Genomic DNA, 14,894 nt, shown 5'->3' with positions numbered 1-14,894 from the left:
AAGAATATCGGGTATGTCGTATGTGTTGCTACTTTGCAATCCATCTTCCCCACTGCTGGTATCATTCCCTCGCTCCTTGTATAATTCTCTATAGTAGTCTTCTGCTATTTGAATTACGCCTTCTCTGCTGTTTATAAGTACACCATTGCTATTCTTCAGTTTCAGTATCATTTGTCTTTCTGTATTACTGCTCATGGCTGCTGATTTAAATCCTTTGTTTTCCCTTAATGCTTGTTCTACTTTTCTTGTGTTAAATCTTCTTATGTCCTCTCTGAGTCTCTTTCTAATGGCTTTGCATAACTCAGTATACTCAATTTTCTCCCTGTCAGTGTTTTTCTTGCTCTTCATTTGTCGTCTTTGGTTCATCATGACAAGTGTTTCTTGACTAATTTTTTCTTCTTTGGATTTCTGTTTCCCTATAGGTTTCTTGGGCTTTATCACTTTCAAAAAGTTGTAATATTCCTCGTTGATATCTTGGTCCTGAGCAGTCTGCAGAAGCTCAAACTTGTTCTTAAGTTCCAGTACATACTGCTTTTTCTCCTCCTCTGTTATTTCAAAGACCTTTGTATTATTTACTCGAGTCAGTTTTTTCCTTTCCTTTCCTATGTCTATATCAAGTGTACATCTTACCATTCTGTGATCACTTCCAACATTTACCTTATTCAGGACGGTAACATCATTCACAATATATCTTCTGTTAGTGAGGATGAAGTCGATTTCATTAGTTGTTAATCCATTTGGACTCTTCCATGTCCACTTTCTGTTCACCCTTTTCTTGAAAAAAGTGTTCATTACTGAACACTTTTTTCAGTGAGAAAGGAGCTGTCTATATTCAATCTCAAAAAACTCACAGTATTCCTTAAGCCCTTCAGTCTGGACTGTATAATTATGAAAATACTGGTAAATTTTAAAAACAATGTTCTCTACATCAACTTCCCAAAGTTCTGCGGCATTCTGAAGACAATTGTTCAAAATATGTGCAGGGCAACCCACTCCAATCAAAGTCTTGTTATGCAACAATTTCTTTAATTTTTCAAAGACATTATTCCCTTCTTCATTTCGTCTCAGTCCTCCAAACATTGTATTGCAATTGTCCGCAGTGAATGCAATAAATTTTTCACACAAACCATTTTTTTCAAGAGTTTCTTTAACATACGTAGCAATGGTATCTGCAGTCTCATTAGGCATCTTCTGTAATTCAATTAATTTTGTTTGTAACCCTCCTTCATTTACATCAAAATACTGAATAATTAATGGGAAGATTTTTTCAGAACCATGATTACTTCCATCAGTTGAGACCCCAGAGTATGCAATTTTATTTTCTTTTAAAGTTTTTACAGTAATATTAAGAGAATGATTTGCAAGTACAAAGTTTACAATGGCTTCTGCCTTGGTTCTAGCACAAGAAAATCTTTTTGCTATCTCAGAATCAAAAAATACATTTTTTAACATGACAGTTGTGCATTCCATTGATTTGTAACTACTATGATGTTTAAATGGTGAGTATGGGCATGGCACACCCAGGGTCCTGAGCTGGATATCATCATTCTTCTCTTTCTTGGTGATTCCCTTTTGTCTCTCTCTCTCTCTCTCTCTCTCTCTCTCTCTCACTCTCTCTGGGCAGCTCAGGAATTTTATTTTTTTGGCTGGTGCAGCATAAGCCTCAGGCTTCCTTGCACCATATAGCTAATAATAATAATAACAGTGTGAAAAGCAAAGGTACCCTCTGCAGCAGCCAAATCATATTCTTTACCGACAGCTTTGACAAAAAAAAATCTGTAACCTTTCCCGAAGAGTCCTCACCTTGAACTGCTTTCTTGTGCTTCTCAGTTTCAATGTGATGCTTCAAATCACCAACCGCTTTATTGGCTACTGAAACATATGTCCCCATTCTGCAAACTTTACATTCAGCTTCCCATTCCTCTCGGCCAGATACAAAACATGGAAATTTTTTTTTCATCTCTTCTGTAAACATGCACTTCCTTTTAGGCACTTAGAGGAAAACAGTCCCTCCAACTGTCAATATTTATTTGACATGCTGGAATTTTTGTAATTTATATATCTTTTTCTAGCACATCATCTGATCTTCACACATTATCTACTCTCTAAACCAAAATATTGTATTGCTAGACTATATAAAATTTATGTGTGTGTAAATTCTGAAGCAGGCATGGATTAATAACAATCTCAATGCACTGAACTGAGCATCGTCGGGGTTTTCCACCTAATTGTCAACACGGAAATTCGAATTGAAGAATCGTCTCCTATTCTGTATAACGTAACTCGGTAGTTTTTGTCGAGCTTGCATAAAAAAATGGCATATAATATAAAAATCCGGACATTTAGACAAATTTATAAAAATCCATCCGGACAAATCCGGTTGAAAAAGGACGGATGGTAACTCTACATGAAGTGGCCTCTATGATTACTTCCCCGAATACTTCCCATTTAGAATTTGTTGTTGGTATTATCATCAGTTGGTCCCATTGTATAACAAACTGTCTGAGATCACTGTAATCACCTGCAGGATTTAACTGGATTCTTAGCACACTTCTCTTTGAAGGAATGGGGAACCAAATTCTATTTTATAATTGTATTCTATCCTACATTAATGACATTTCATCACATGCTTCCTACTTGGCAGCTAGTAAGCTCTGGACATGCCATTTCTCTTTGAAAGCTAATAACAGATTTAATCAGTTTTGGATGGTCTTGGTTAAGCTCATGCTTAATATATACATCTCCCCCCCCCCTCCTCTATGACTCTCTTTGTTTCATCATTACGTTTACCATCAATGCAGAGATAAGGAACAAAATGGGTGGGATGTTGATCAATGACAAAATTTTGGGTGGATTGTCAAAATACATCATATAACAAATTTTCAAGAAATTTTAAAATTCTCTTAAGAAATGTGGATTTTTTTTTTCACTGCATTTTTTGGTGTTTATGGGTATGCTGATTCTGAATACTATCTTAATTTTTTCGTACTAACAATGATTTGTCCAGAAATGAAAGAATGGTAAACATGTAATAATAATACTATATCAGATTTATTAACATTGTTTAATTTATATACAGAATAGAGTATTAATCTTTGCTGCACAAGAATCTAAGAAATGAACAGTTTCAGAAGTAGAAACCCACCTTGGGTTAATCGAAAAAAATTTCCTTAAAATGTACATTTGAGTGTTTTTGTCTTTTGTGGTCAGTTTGATCATCCCAAACCAAGGATTAGATGAAGCCACCCATCATAGATTTATCCAACCTTTCTTGGTACCTCTTCTCCATTGACTGTTGTTGGAATCTTGAACCATGCATTTCACTGACATGGCTGAGATTTGGTGTAAAAAAATCCAGGTGAGAATGAGTAATGGAGCTTGATTGGCATTCTTCAACGTGTCAGCTAGTTCTTTGTAATTTTCTCTCTTAATATTACCAAAAAAGCCATTTGCTACAGCACAAAATGACTGCTAGGCATTTCACTCAGCATTACGCATTTTTGTCTTGCAGTGCTTTTGAATCACCTGTTTTATTTGTGGATTATTAAATATACTAACTTTAATTTTTGCACTGAACAATTTTGGAAACATAGATTGTATATACTTGAAAGTGTCAACTTGAGAATTGAATGCTTTAACCAATTGTTTAGCCAATCTCAGCTTGATATGGAATGGTGGATGCAAGACTTTATTTCTTGGAACAAAGGGACTGTTTACTGCCTTGTGTGTGTGTGTGTGTGCCAAGCTGCAGCTCATTTCTGCTAGCCAGTTCTCTTCTGTAGTATGTTCTAGTTACCTACTGTCCAGAGGCAGAGAATGCAAGGGAATTTAGCGACACCACCTTGCAAATCCAGAAGGAAACCTAGCATCTTTAAGCTCCCACAGACATCACAGTTTTATGGTCATTCTTCATTCTTCTCTAATCCTGATCTTCACTTTCTCTAGGTGTAGGCATCTTTAATATGAACAGTGTTGACAATATTGTTCATATTAAAGGAATTGATGGTTGTAAATTCCTATTGCAAAGCAACAACTTTCAAAGTTTATGTGAACTACGTATGAAGACTACACTCTTCTATATTGTGGCAAAATACCATTTTCTACATAAAGTCCATAAAATCAAAACAGTACCACAGGGGCTCACATCTAGTGAGTATGGGCTTGGCACACCCAGGGTCCTGTGCTGGATATCATCATTTGTCTCTTCCTTGGTGATTCCCTTCTACCTCTCTCTCTCTCTCTTGGGGTAATTCAGAATTTTTTTTTTTTTTTTTTGGCTGGTGCAGAATAAGCCTCAGGCTTCCTGGCACCATATGGCTAATAATAATAATAAAACATGCATAATGACATCTTTTTAACTATTTGAAGTCTTGCATCTGTTTGTTATTTGGTTTTTAGGAACATTAGCAACTTAGGCCATATTGCTCCGGGGATATGCACTGGTCATTACCTGACCGTTCCATATCTTCCATATTTGGTGGTCACGGGCTCAAACCCCGGTCTAATCAAGAAGCGTGTGCTACTCACTGATGCTTCTGCCCACCTGGCTATGGAGGTGCCATTGCATCTGTGATCCATTATATTATTGAGAGAGAGAAAGAAAACAAGAGTCAGAAGTAGAAGGGAATTATCAAGAAAGAGAAGAATGATAATATCCTGCTCCAGGACCCAAGCCCATCTTTTAGAGATGTCTGGAACTCTGCACAGGATTTGGCTAGACCCAACTCCCTCACTAATGCTTGCTGTTTAGCGAAATGTGGTGCTTTACTTTAACAGCTGATGAGGTATAATCCAAAGTATCCTGGTCATAGATTCATCAGACTGTCTATATTCAGTAGATTCATCAGACAGTCTATATTCAGCACACAAAATTAATAATTTTGCATGCTGATGCATAAATAAATAAATTAATAATATATGGTTATATGTAATTATATATAATCACATGTGCACATGCACACACAATAATTCTGTATGTGGTTATCTGTAATTATATACTACGGGTTTGTATACTTGCTATAATTTCAATCAGTAGGGTGTTTTCTTATATGAATCAAGCTCTGTACCATATGTCCCTAATTGACTGGCATCTACAGTTTTTCATGCTGTAACATTAAGTGAACTTGGAAAACTTGCAGTTATTTTATTGTTATTTTTATTTCTGAATGCGATGTCCAAAGTTGCTTCATTGCATGAAGTTGTTTCTTGAGTTAGCTTTGTAGTTTAGTATATTACTCACGTTGGGAAATTTTTCCATAGATGTCAAAGCAGCAGCCATGGTAAAGTTTCCAAAACATTCTGTAGTTACAAGAAAAAAAAAAAAAAAAAAAAGACTAAAACTGCAATTTGCTTTAATAATTTATATGATTTAGTTTAAAATTATATAAACATATAAATCTAATTATAGAAAAGTTTGTCAACTATTAGTCATATCATAGCATAAGTTGGATTGACGTTGGGAACTTACTGCAATTATCTCAAGGTTATATTATTAATATGGTTAATTTTATTAATCTTGTATTCATATAATGCCAACATGAAGCCCCCCACTTCCTCCAGCTCTTTCTCTGGCTTAATGCTTAGAGAAATTGGTGCTTCACGAAAGTAGACATTCTCTAAATGCCTGTTAGAATGTAGCTTTGCATCTCCATCAGAAAATAATGCAGTCTTTTTACAGTATATGATGATGTGTGCACTGTACTACCAGCAGAGCCACTCAGTATTAGTTTTCAAAAAATCTGGCAAGAGTTAAGCCCCACTCTTTGCAGGTTTGAGACTATAAATTTATTTAAATGTGAACAAAGAAAATGTAAAATAAAAGTAGTATTTTACACTATTGTTATTAACTTTTAAAAGGGAATATAGGCCTGTATCAAGATTATGACCATACTTTTTTTTTTCTTGCTTATCTGCAGGGTTCAAGCCGACAGACAACAGTTTCTGGGCTGGATCCATCTGATCCAAAGTAAGTTTAATAAGGGAAGTTCTCTTCAGTGTGGTTTTAATAAGATTATTTTATGTTGAAGCTGTTATTATTATTATTATTAGGCATATGGTGCAAAGAAACCTGAGACTTATGTTGCACCAGCCAAAACAAATTCCCGAGTTGCCCTGAGAGAGAGAGAGAGAGAGAGAGAGAGAGAAAGTAGAAAAGAATCACCAAGAAAGAGAAGAATGGTAATATCCAGCTCAGTACCCTGGGTGTGCCAAGCCCATACTCACCAGATGTGAGCCCCCCCCCCACCGGGGTAGATGGCTGGTCATGGGTGTTAGATAGGGTGGGAGGCATTTGTTCCACATGGATTTCAGGGAAGATTACTTTTTACTTTGTTTTACTAGTCTGTTTAAGGAACTGGCTTTTATAATATAGTTTTCCAGCCCTTGTGAGAATAGTAAGGTGAGCTCCCAACTGTTAAAAGATAAAGCTCAAGTTGAATAATGGTACTATTCAGTTTTTGATGTGAACCATCCATGGGGGCACCTCAACTGAGTAAATCTGATCGGTCACAAAAAATGTGAAGTGAAAATGACTGTATGGCCAGTTCATGCCTGCTACTTACCCTACCAAATTTGTCACAAAAATGTGCAATGGAAATGATGCAAATTACGTAACTTCGTAATGATGTTAATACAGTTACTAATGTTGATTTGGTAGAGTAAGTAGCGAACTATTATATTAGCCAATAGCCTAATTACTCATTTGGGTAATTAGGCTATTGGCTTGGATTTCGCTAACCTATTCCAAGCCAAGGTTGTTTCACATAAAACAATCTACCACGTGTGCTTGGTATGCACCATTTTATACTCCGGGACGACTACATAAAGTTATCCCAAAATAAATTTCGGACTAAGTAAATCCAATTAATTTGTCATGATTTTGTGACACGGGAATGATGTTATTTGACGAATTTGGAATTGTCCTTAGGAAGGCCAAATTGCTTCTATACAACTGTGTATTCTTTGGATTTAACTTGCTTGCACGTCAGTTTTGTATGTTTACCTATGTATTTGAAAGCCATCGCCAAAGAGTCTCTAGTTCTCAGTCTCATTATCTTCATTGCTACATAAAGGAAATGATATGGAGTTACACTGTGTCCGTCTGATCATCTGAGCTCACTCGTTGCCATCATGAATGGAACCGTACGTAAATTCTCTCCGAACGTTCTGAATTGTCCAAGATAAATGCTGGGAAAGGGCAGTTTCTTTGCGCTAGTCAAACAGAGCTCTGTGGTTAGTTAGTTTCTCCTGGGGCGATTATAAGATATTTATAGTTGCTCTACTGTTGTAGACGTTTGATGTTCGACGATCCTCGATCAGAACCACTTCACTTATGTCTTCTTTAGCCAAATTAATTTCCATGTGAAATTTCCACTCATCAAAGGATGACTGATCTATCGTGATTTGATACAATCGATAGAGAGGCATGTCAACCAAATATTGAAGCTATGCTTTAACAACTTGCTTTCTTATTAATCCAATCAAATACCTGGACTTGTGTATTTTCTTGCATATCATATGTGCAAATAAGGCACCTGAGACATGCATATGGGCAATACGGCATTCTGGGCCAGTGATCAACGTGCCTGTTTCAATCATTCTTCCTTGGCAAGCAATGGACCATCATATTGACTGAAGCATACTGATCACCTGCCCCAGAATACCGTATTGTCTGTATGCGTGTCTCTGGCACCTTATTTGTATTAATAGTAAGCAAGGAGAAAGATGCTGAATGGTGCTGTTCTTAAGTGATCCTCTGCAGCTTTTACACACAAGGATACAGCCGAAGTCAATATCGGGAATGCAGTACGTATCAATGGTGCATCTTTCACAGCTGGTTTCTTTGTGCTGTTTTCAAACCATAGACAATCACAAATGTAGCTTACAGAACAACAGAAATAATTTTTCATAAATGTCCTTTCAAACTCTTAATGTGTGTTGTTATGTAAATAGTAGCGTAAATAAAAGGAGCTTGATCATTTAAACTCATTTGCTCTGCAATTGGAGAAATGTTCCATTGTACATTATTGTTAGATGGAGTGGCATTGCTGGTGAAGACACTGCTAAATCCAGTGCTTGATTTTCTCTTTGTCTTTTATGCAATCTCAATAATCTTTGTTGTTCTCGCACACTCATTTCTGTCTCCATCATTATTTTGTTAGGTTGGCTTGCTTGATACTTTCAAGAACACTCTACATTTGATTTCGGCATTGTTGAACACAAAGGCATTAGCAGTGTGGCATTCAGTCCCCTTCACTGCTCAGGAAATTATTGATGTGTAAACATGTATAGTGGCACCTAACAGTGGAATGTAACGAAATTGTGGATTGCAACGATACAAATACTTGTATTGTTGTAATCATACTATTCAACAAATGGCTACAATCAGATGGGTAATTAGGCTGTTGGCTTAGATTCCTCTAACCTCTTCAAATGTTGATTCGGTAGATTAAGTAGCGAGTGGATTAAGTAGTGGACATAAAAAATTACATCGTTCATACTAAATGTTTTGGAACGAAGTATGATGCTAATGTCACTAAAGTTGATTTGGTACAGTAAGTAGTGGGCGTAAACATAAAACATTACATCGTTCATGACTCGGTTCCAGCCGTTCAATTTTAAAATGGTTCTGATTTTCGTCAAAGATGTTTTCACATAAAACATCTTTCATGCGTACAGGGTGTATACCCTGTATGCACGCAGTCCATTGTTTTAGATTCTAAGAGCCCAGTTTTGATTGATGATTTGTCACTTAACTGTGATATAAACAGTATCCGAAATGTCTGTACTTTTCAGAAACCGCTGTTTCTGAAAAGTATAGAGTTTTCAGATGAGACTGTTCAGATACTGCCACTTTGTTTCAAAGTAAGTGGCAGATTATTACTCAGAAATAATTGCCAAAAGTAGCTAAATAGTCAGGCTTAAAAGTGCAGAAGCACACATTTGAGTGGACTGTGGTTCAAGCCCACATGATTGTTGTATATGGTAAAAGAGTTGTTTCTCAAAAGATTAATTATAAACTGTTCTAACCTAGTGGTAGTGCCAGAGTATAAACAAAACTTTTTTTATTTATTTTATTTTTTAAACAGTGGCATTTTTCTGACAGTGGGTATCTGAAATGTATTAACCCTTCGGAGGATGCAGTATATCTGTGAGATGCACGAGTGGTATTTCTTCCGATATTTTTAAGAGTAAACAAGTATGACCTTGACTGTCCGTGTAGCTTCTAGTACAATCCCCCTTTACAATTTTGATAAACAGTGCTGTTACAGCTGCTCTTTCAGTATTAGTTTTTGTTTGATGTTTGTCAGAATGCCACTTTTTTGTATCTGTCAGATACTCACCACATGATTATTTTTTGTTTTTGTAAATATTATTATTATTATTAGCCATATGGTGCGAGGAAGCCTGAAGCTTATGCTGCACCAGCCAAAAAAAAAAAAAAAAAATTCTGAGTTACCCTGTGAGAGAGAGAGAGAGAGAGAGAGAGAGAGAGAGAGAGAGAGAGAGATAAAAGTAGAAGGAAATCATCAAGAAAGAGAAGAATGATGATATCCAGCTCAGGATGCTGTTATTTCGATTTTTCCATTATTATCCAGAAAGTTTTATTTTAATGTATTTAATGCAGAAATAATGAGGCCAAATATGAAGTAAAGAGATTAAGAATGCAATTTTATTAACTGCACATAAAAAAGCATGAACATGCTGATGATCCAATGTTATATTCTGCCATTAATACACTTCTGCTTATGCCCTGTTCTATTTTCTTTATTATATCATGTTTAGTTTGCATGGTAGTGGGGAGGACAGTGGTATCTTCATTGTTCTCCCCACACCGGGTGGAAAAGGGCCGGGTTTGAATCCCGTCGATGACGCAAGGAACTTTTTTGGAGACTTTTTTCACTCAGTGGCTGAGTTAGTGGATCTCAGTTGTAGATAGCAAGGTTTTTCTCCAGAAACTGGGGTTTTTTTATCCAGCAAAACAGGAAATCGTGCAGAGAACACATGCAATTTACAGACATAATACACATGGGTATATGAATTAACATTCAGAGTAACCCTAATGTAATAGTTTGGATTATATCAAGTTTGTCACTAAGTTTTAATGTTGTTCTTCTTTTCTTCTCTGTATGAGGTTTATTAACTTTAGGAGCCATAGTGAGGGGTTTTTAATTTAAAATAAATGTAAAACAGCAGTATAATCCATGATATCAGTACAGAATTCACTTTGAAAATGGCAAATGTAAATAAATACAGTAATCACTTGCTTTGCCGTTTTCTTTTTTTGCCACTGCAAGACAGTGCTGTACGTATACATTCGATCTCAATGTGCTGTTAATTAGGGTGCCATTATTTCGACAGTCTACTGTATATTTGGTTATTCTTAAGTCTTTAACTCCATTTGGAGACTACAGTGAATTGGCATCCAGGTTATTCCTCTGGTTGTTAATATACTTTTAATTTAATAAATATTGGGAACCTTCCAGTTATAATGAATGAAAAAAAAAAAAAAAAGGAAGAAACTTTTTACTTTAATACATTCATTGCTGGTTTGACCTATGACTTTTATGAACCAAATTAAAAAATTATGGGATTGAGTCAGCTGGATTGGAGAGGGCAGAGACATTTTTACAGACATAATTCAGGCATAGTGACTATCTTTTCACTATGCCTGAATTAGTCAGTTGCCAGTGATGTTTGCTTGACAAAAAATTTGGTTATTCATCCATGTGGATTAAAACCACTTCATAGACATATGGTTCTACACACAGATATTGTTAAACTGCAGCAATAACAATTTTTTTTCTGGCACATGCGTTTTGCAAACACACATGTCTTGTTTAATTTTAGCCACTTTTTGATGTTGATTGGTATATGCTACCATGTTTATAATTTTATATGATTGAGAAGGATGTTTGAAGCATGGAAAGTATCAGTGTAGTGTAACTTGACTTTCCTCTTAGTTTTCAATTTTGTGGATTAATAGTAACTGTTAGTTGAAATAGTGGACATGTTTGTTTTGGAATACCCTGTGCACTTGGGAAAGTAGGATACTTGATAAAATTGAAAATTGCTTTCCATAAAAAAATGCAAGGTGCATTTAGGACAAAACTTATTGGAATGTAAAAAATGGAAAGGTGTAAACTTACTTTGTGTAATTTTACAGCTTTCATTAATGGATGAAGATTAGAAATGAGTACACAAGAGAATTTCTTGATTTATTTAGAATTTATGCACTTTTTAACTTATAATTTGGATGTAATAAAAAATAATTTGAGGCAGGATTTTTTTTTTTTTTTTTTTTTGATTTTCTCAGCATTTTTTGTTATAGTGGACTTTCACTGGATTAAAAAAAAATGCTACATGGTGCCACCAGTGACAAAGGCTCTGTGGATAGAATAGTGTGCTACTGTATGAGAGAAAGCAAGCCTTATGCTAACAGTGGTAATTGAAATAAATAAACATGTCAGCAATAAGACTTTGCAAGGCAATTTATTTAAGCTTATGTTCTTATTTTTCTTTTACTGCAAAAAGAATATACAGTCACAAATATAGATAAATTAACAAGTAACAGAGTCAGTACATAATAAATTTAACTTAAACTGATCAGAAGATAAATAACAAGGACTGACATGCTGTGCCCAGAAAAATTTTTAGAAAGCTGAACACAAGCAAGTGTTATGCAGCTACAAGTGCCTGAACACAAGCAAATGTTATCCAGCTGAATGATATCCAAGCAGTTGTCTTGTATATGTTGTCACATATACAAGGCAGTTGCTTGGATATCATTCAGTAGCATTTAGCATATAGGATTACATTAAATTACAGATTATAATGCACAACTTATTGATCATATAATTAGGTGATGAAGTACAAGAGTAAACATTAGAGGTTTGCATGGGTTCAAGCCTGGTAGCACAAATCATAATCACAGATAACATTTGGGTATGGTTGGGTCATATAATGCTAATTATGAAGATATTGAAAATATTCTAATAGAATGCAAAGAAGAAGAAGGTAGAATGCATCACATTCAACATGAGACCCTACAGATGTTGGTGAATTTCCTTGCACCGGTCAAAGAAGCTTCACTGCAACTTGAAGCAGATACATATGCAACACTTCCACTTGTTCTGCCAATAATATTTAATTTACTGAATCGCTTGAATGCGTTGGTTTTGGGCACTCATGAATTGGCTGAATTAAAAAAATTGTGCTTGTGAGATTCTGAATGAAAAATTCAAAGCACATAGTCACTGTTTTCTTGTGGCCAAATTTTACCAATTAAGAATGCTTTTAAGTGAAGAACAAGAAGAAACAAAGGGTGTTGTCCAAAATTTAATAGAAAAGTTTAAACATGATGAAGGATTTCGAACTTCTGCGGCTACAGTGGTTTGGAAGTGTGAGTAATAGTGACCAACATATATTATTATTAGCTATATGGTGCAAGGAAGCTTGAGGTTTATGCTGCACCAGCAAAAAAAAAAAATTCCCAAGTTACCCTGAGAGAGAGACAGTCAAAATTAAAAGGAAATCACCAAGGAAGAGAAGAATGATGATATCCAGCTCAGGACCCTGGCTGTGCCAAGCCCATACTCCCCAGATGTGAGCCCCTGGGGTTGTATAAGAAAGAAGCCAAAGATTTTAGATTTCAGTATGCTCGAAGGCATAACAGAAGAGGCAAAAAGTCAAGATGAAATTGAGAAATATATGCATATTGACATAGGTCGTGTTGAACATAATGAATTACTTGATTGGTGGAGAAACCATGAACAGGAATTCAAGTTTCTATCGAGAATTGCCAAACATGAACTTTGTGTACCGTTGCAAGCAGTGAAAGAAATTTTAGTGCAGCTTGGCTTATTTTGCAGGTGTGCCAAACTGCTTTAAGTAATGGAAGTGTTGATTCCATTTTGTTTTTCATGGATGTTCAACTTGAAAGTACCTCAGGTGTGTAGTACTTTCAAGGGGTGAGTTGAGAATTTATTTAACCTTTCATTGATTCACCTTTAAATATTTGAAACTCCATGTTCATTTTTAAATAATTTAAATAAGCTTGATCTGGTAGAGGTGTTCAAGATCCTTAAAGGGATAAATAGAATGAATGAATGAGGTATATTCATGATGGAAGACGAAATTAGAACAGCTGGGAAAAAATATAAAATTGGGAAGCAACAGATTACATCTCATAAAATTCATCCTTCGGGCAGAATGTTACTAGCAATGGACAAATTAATAATGATCCTGGATTGGTTTTTGTACATAATGATTACAGATATTCCACTTGGAACATCAATACCATAGTTTTCGGCGCCTCCGTAGCCAGGTGGGAAGGAGCAGCAGTGCGTAGCACACGCTTCTTGATTAGACCGGAGTTCGAGCCCATCACCACCAAATACGGAGGATGCGGAAAGGTCAGGGAATGACTACCACATATTCCCGGAGAAATATGGCCTTAGTTGCTAATGCTCCTAAAAATCAAAACAACAACAACCATAGTTTTCACATCACTGGACTGTATTTTTCATCACACTTTACTTCAGTCACATACGCAATGTACCAAATTAACGTTACATATTGTAGCCTTAGATTAGTTTGTATTTGCATGGTTCCCCAGTTGAGACACTTTTCCTTCAGTTTGTGTTGGATGAATATTTGTTTATTTATGTTGCACATACAAATAGCCTGCATTTCATAAATCAACATTTAGTTCTCTTTATTTTTCTTAGGAATATAATGAAATATAGGTTAGTGTGTTCCTTCAAGAAAGCAAGCTTATATAGCTGGTGCTATATAAGCTTGCTTTCTTGCATCATATGCCTCTACTAATGATCATTATATCTTTATATTCCACTTCTGCATTTATTTATAGTTACAGCACAATGTTTAGAATGGTACCTAAAATTTGTAATTCCACAGTATGGTCAAGGATCACGTGTTATAAATACACAAAACTTTCAGCACCTTATAAGTGCAGAGAAATCAGAGAAGCTGATGCAGAGGCTTCATGGTATATGGAATAATTCTACAAAATTCTGTAAATTAATGTATACCAGTTGTGATCTAAGACTGTTGTCATGCAATTAGTGTCTGCTAAACCTTTAGCACAAATGTGGAATGAGTCAATATTAATTTCATTTATATGTTAGGTCCTTAAATGTAATTAATAAATGCCAGAACAGTATGGCTCAATATGTTCTATGTTATATATCAATTAACAAATGAATGAGAGGAATTATCTCAATAATATCTTGTAAATGCTTTGGTGCTGACACTCTATGTTATTCAAGTGAATGTAAAAATAACTCTGACGATTCAATGCACCCAGAATCAAAGGTCTAAGAGCTCCAGACCTGACCCCAAAACACATCAGACCACCAACCAATATCCACAAGAGAAAGAAGACATTAAGTCCATTAATAAAACCAAATGCTTTTTCATGCCTTACTATCCTGTGATCAAGACTGATATCGAAAAGCCTTCTCTGCTTCAAGAAAGTACACTGGACTCCCGCTAGTCCGAACTAATTGGGACCGAGCCCTGTTCGGATTAGCAGAATTTCGGATTAGCCTAATAACGTACCCCAGATTTTAAAATGAATAAGGAGTGAGTGACGTTGATAGCTTGAAGTAATGCTTCAGGAAATCCCAAGCTACCTTTGATGATGATCATTAAATCAGCGAAGCCGAGAGCGCTTTTAAAAATATGAACATTAACAATCTTCCAGTTCATTACAAATGTCAAAAAAAAAGCTTGCAAGCTTGCATACAGAAAGAAATATCTGAGGTCCTTGATAGAAGATAACACTAATTCACTTTCTTTACATGAGAAAATGAAACAAGTGAACTTAAAAGATGTTGTATATTGGGTTGCTGAGCTGTGGGAGAGTGTAACCA

The 14,894-nt window shown here is 35.6% G+C and overlaps 1 protein-coding gene across 1 annotated transcript in view; it reads left to right on the top strand.

Annotated features, from left to right (window-relative positions):
* Window positions 1-14,894, top strand: part of LOC150090935 (cytochrome P450 20A1-like) — a 197,488-nt gene that overhangs the window by 8,013 nt on the left and 174,581 nt on the right. Inside the window, exon 2 of the mRNA XM_090380742.1 lies at window positions 5,916-5,965. Within this exon, the coding sequence (XP_090236868.1) occupies window positions 5,916-5,965 (50 nt within the window). The remainder of the gene's footprint in view (window positions 1-5,915; window positions 5,966-14,894) is intronic.

The sequence above is a fragment of the Mastigoproctus giganteus genome, chromosome 1 (assembly GCF_048544385.1).
Source record: "Mastigoproctus giganteus isolate SK-2022 chromosome 1, ASM4854438v1, whole genome shotgun sequence".
Classification (NCBI taxonomy): domain Eukaryota; kingdom Metazoa; phylum Arthropoda; class Arachnida; order Uropygi; family Thelyphonidae; genus Mastigoproctus; species Mastigoproctus giganteus.
This window is presented reverse-complemented; position numbering and strand designations above follow the sequence as displayed.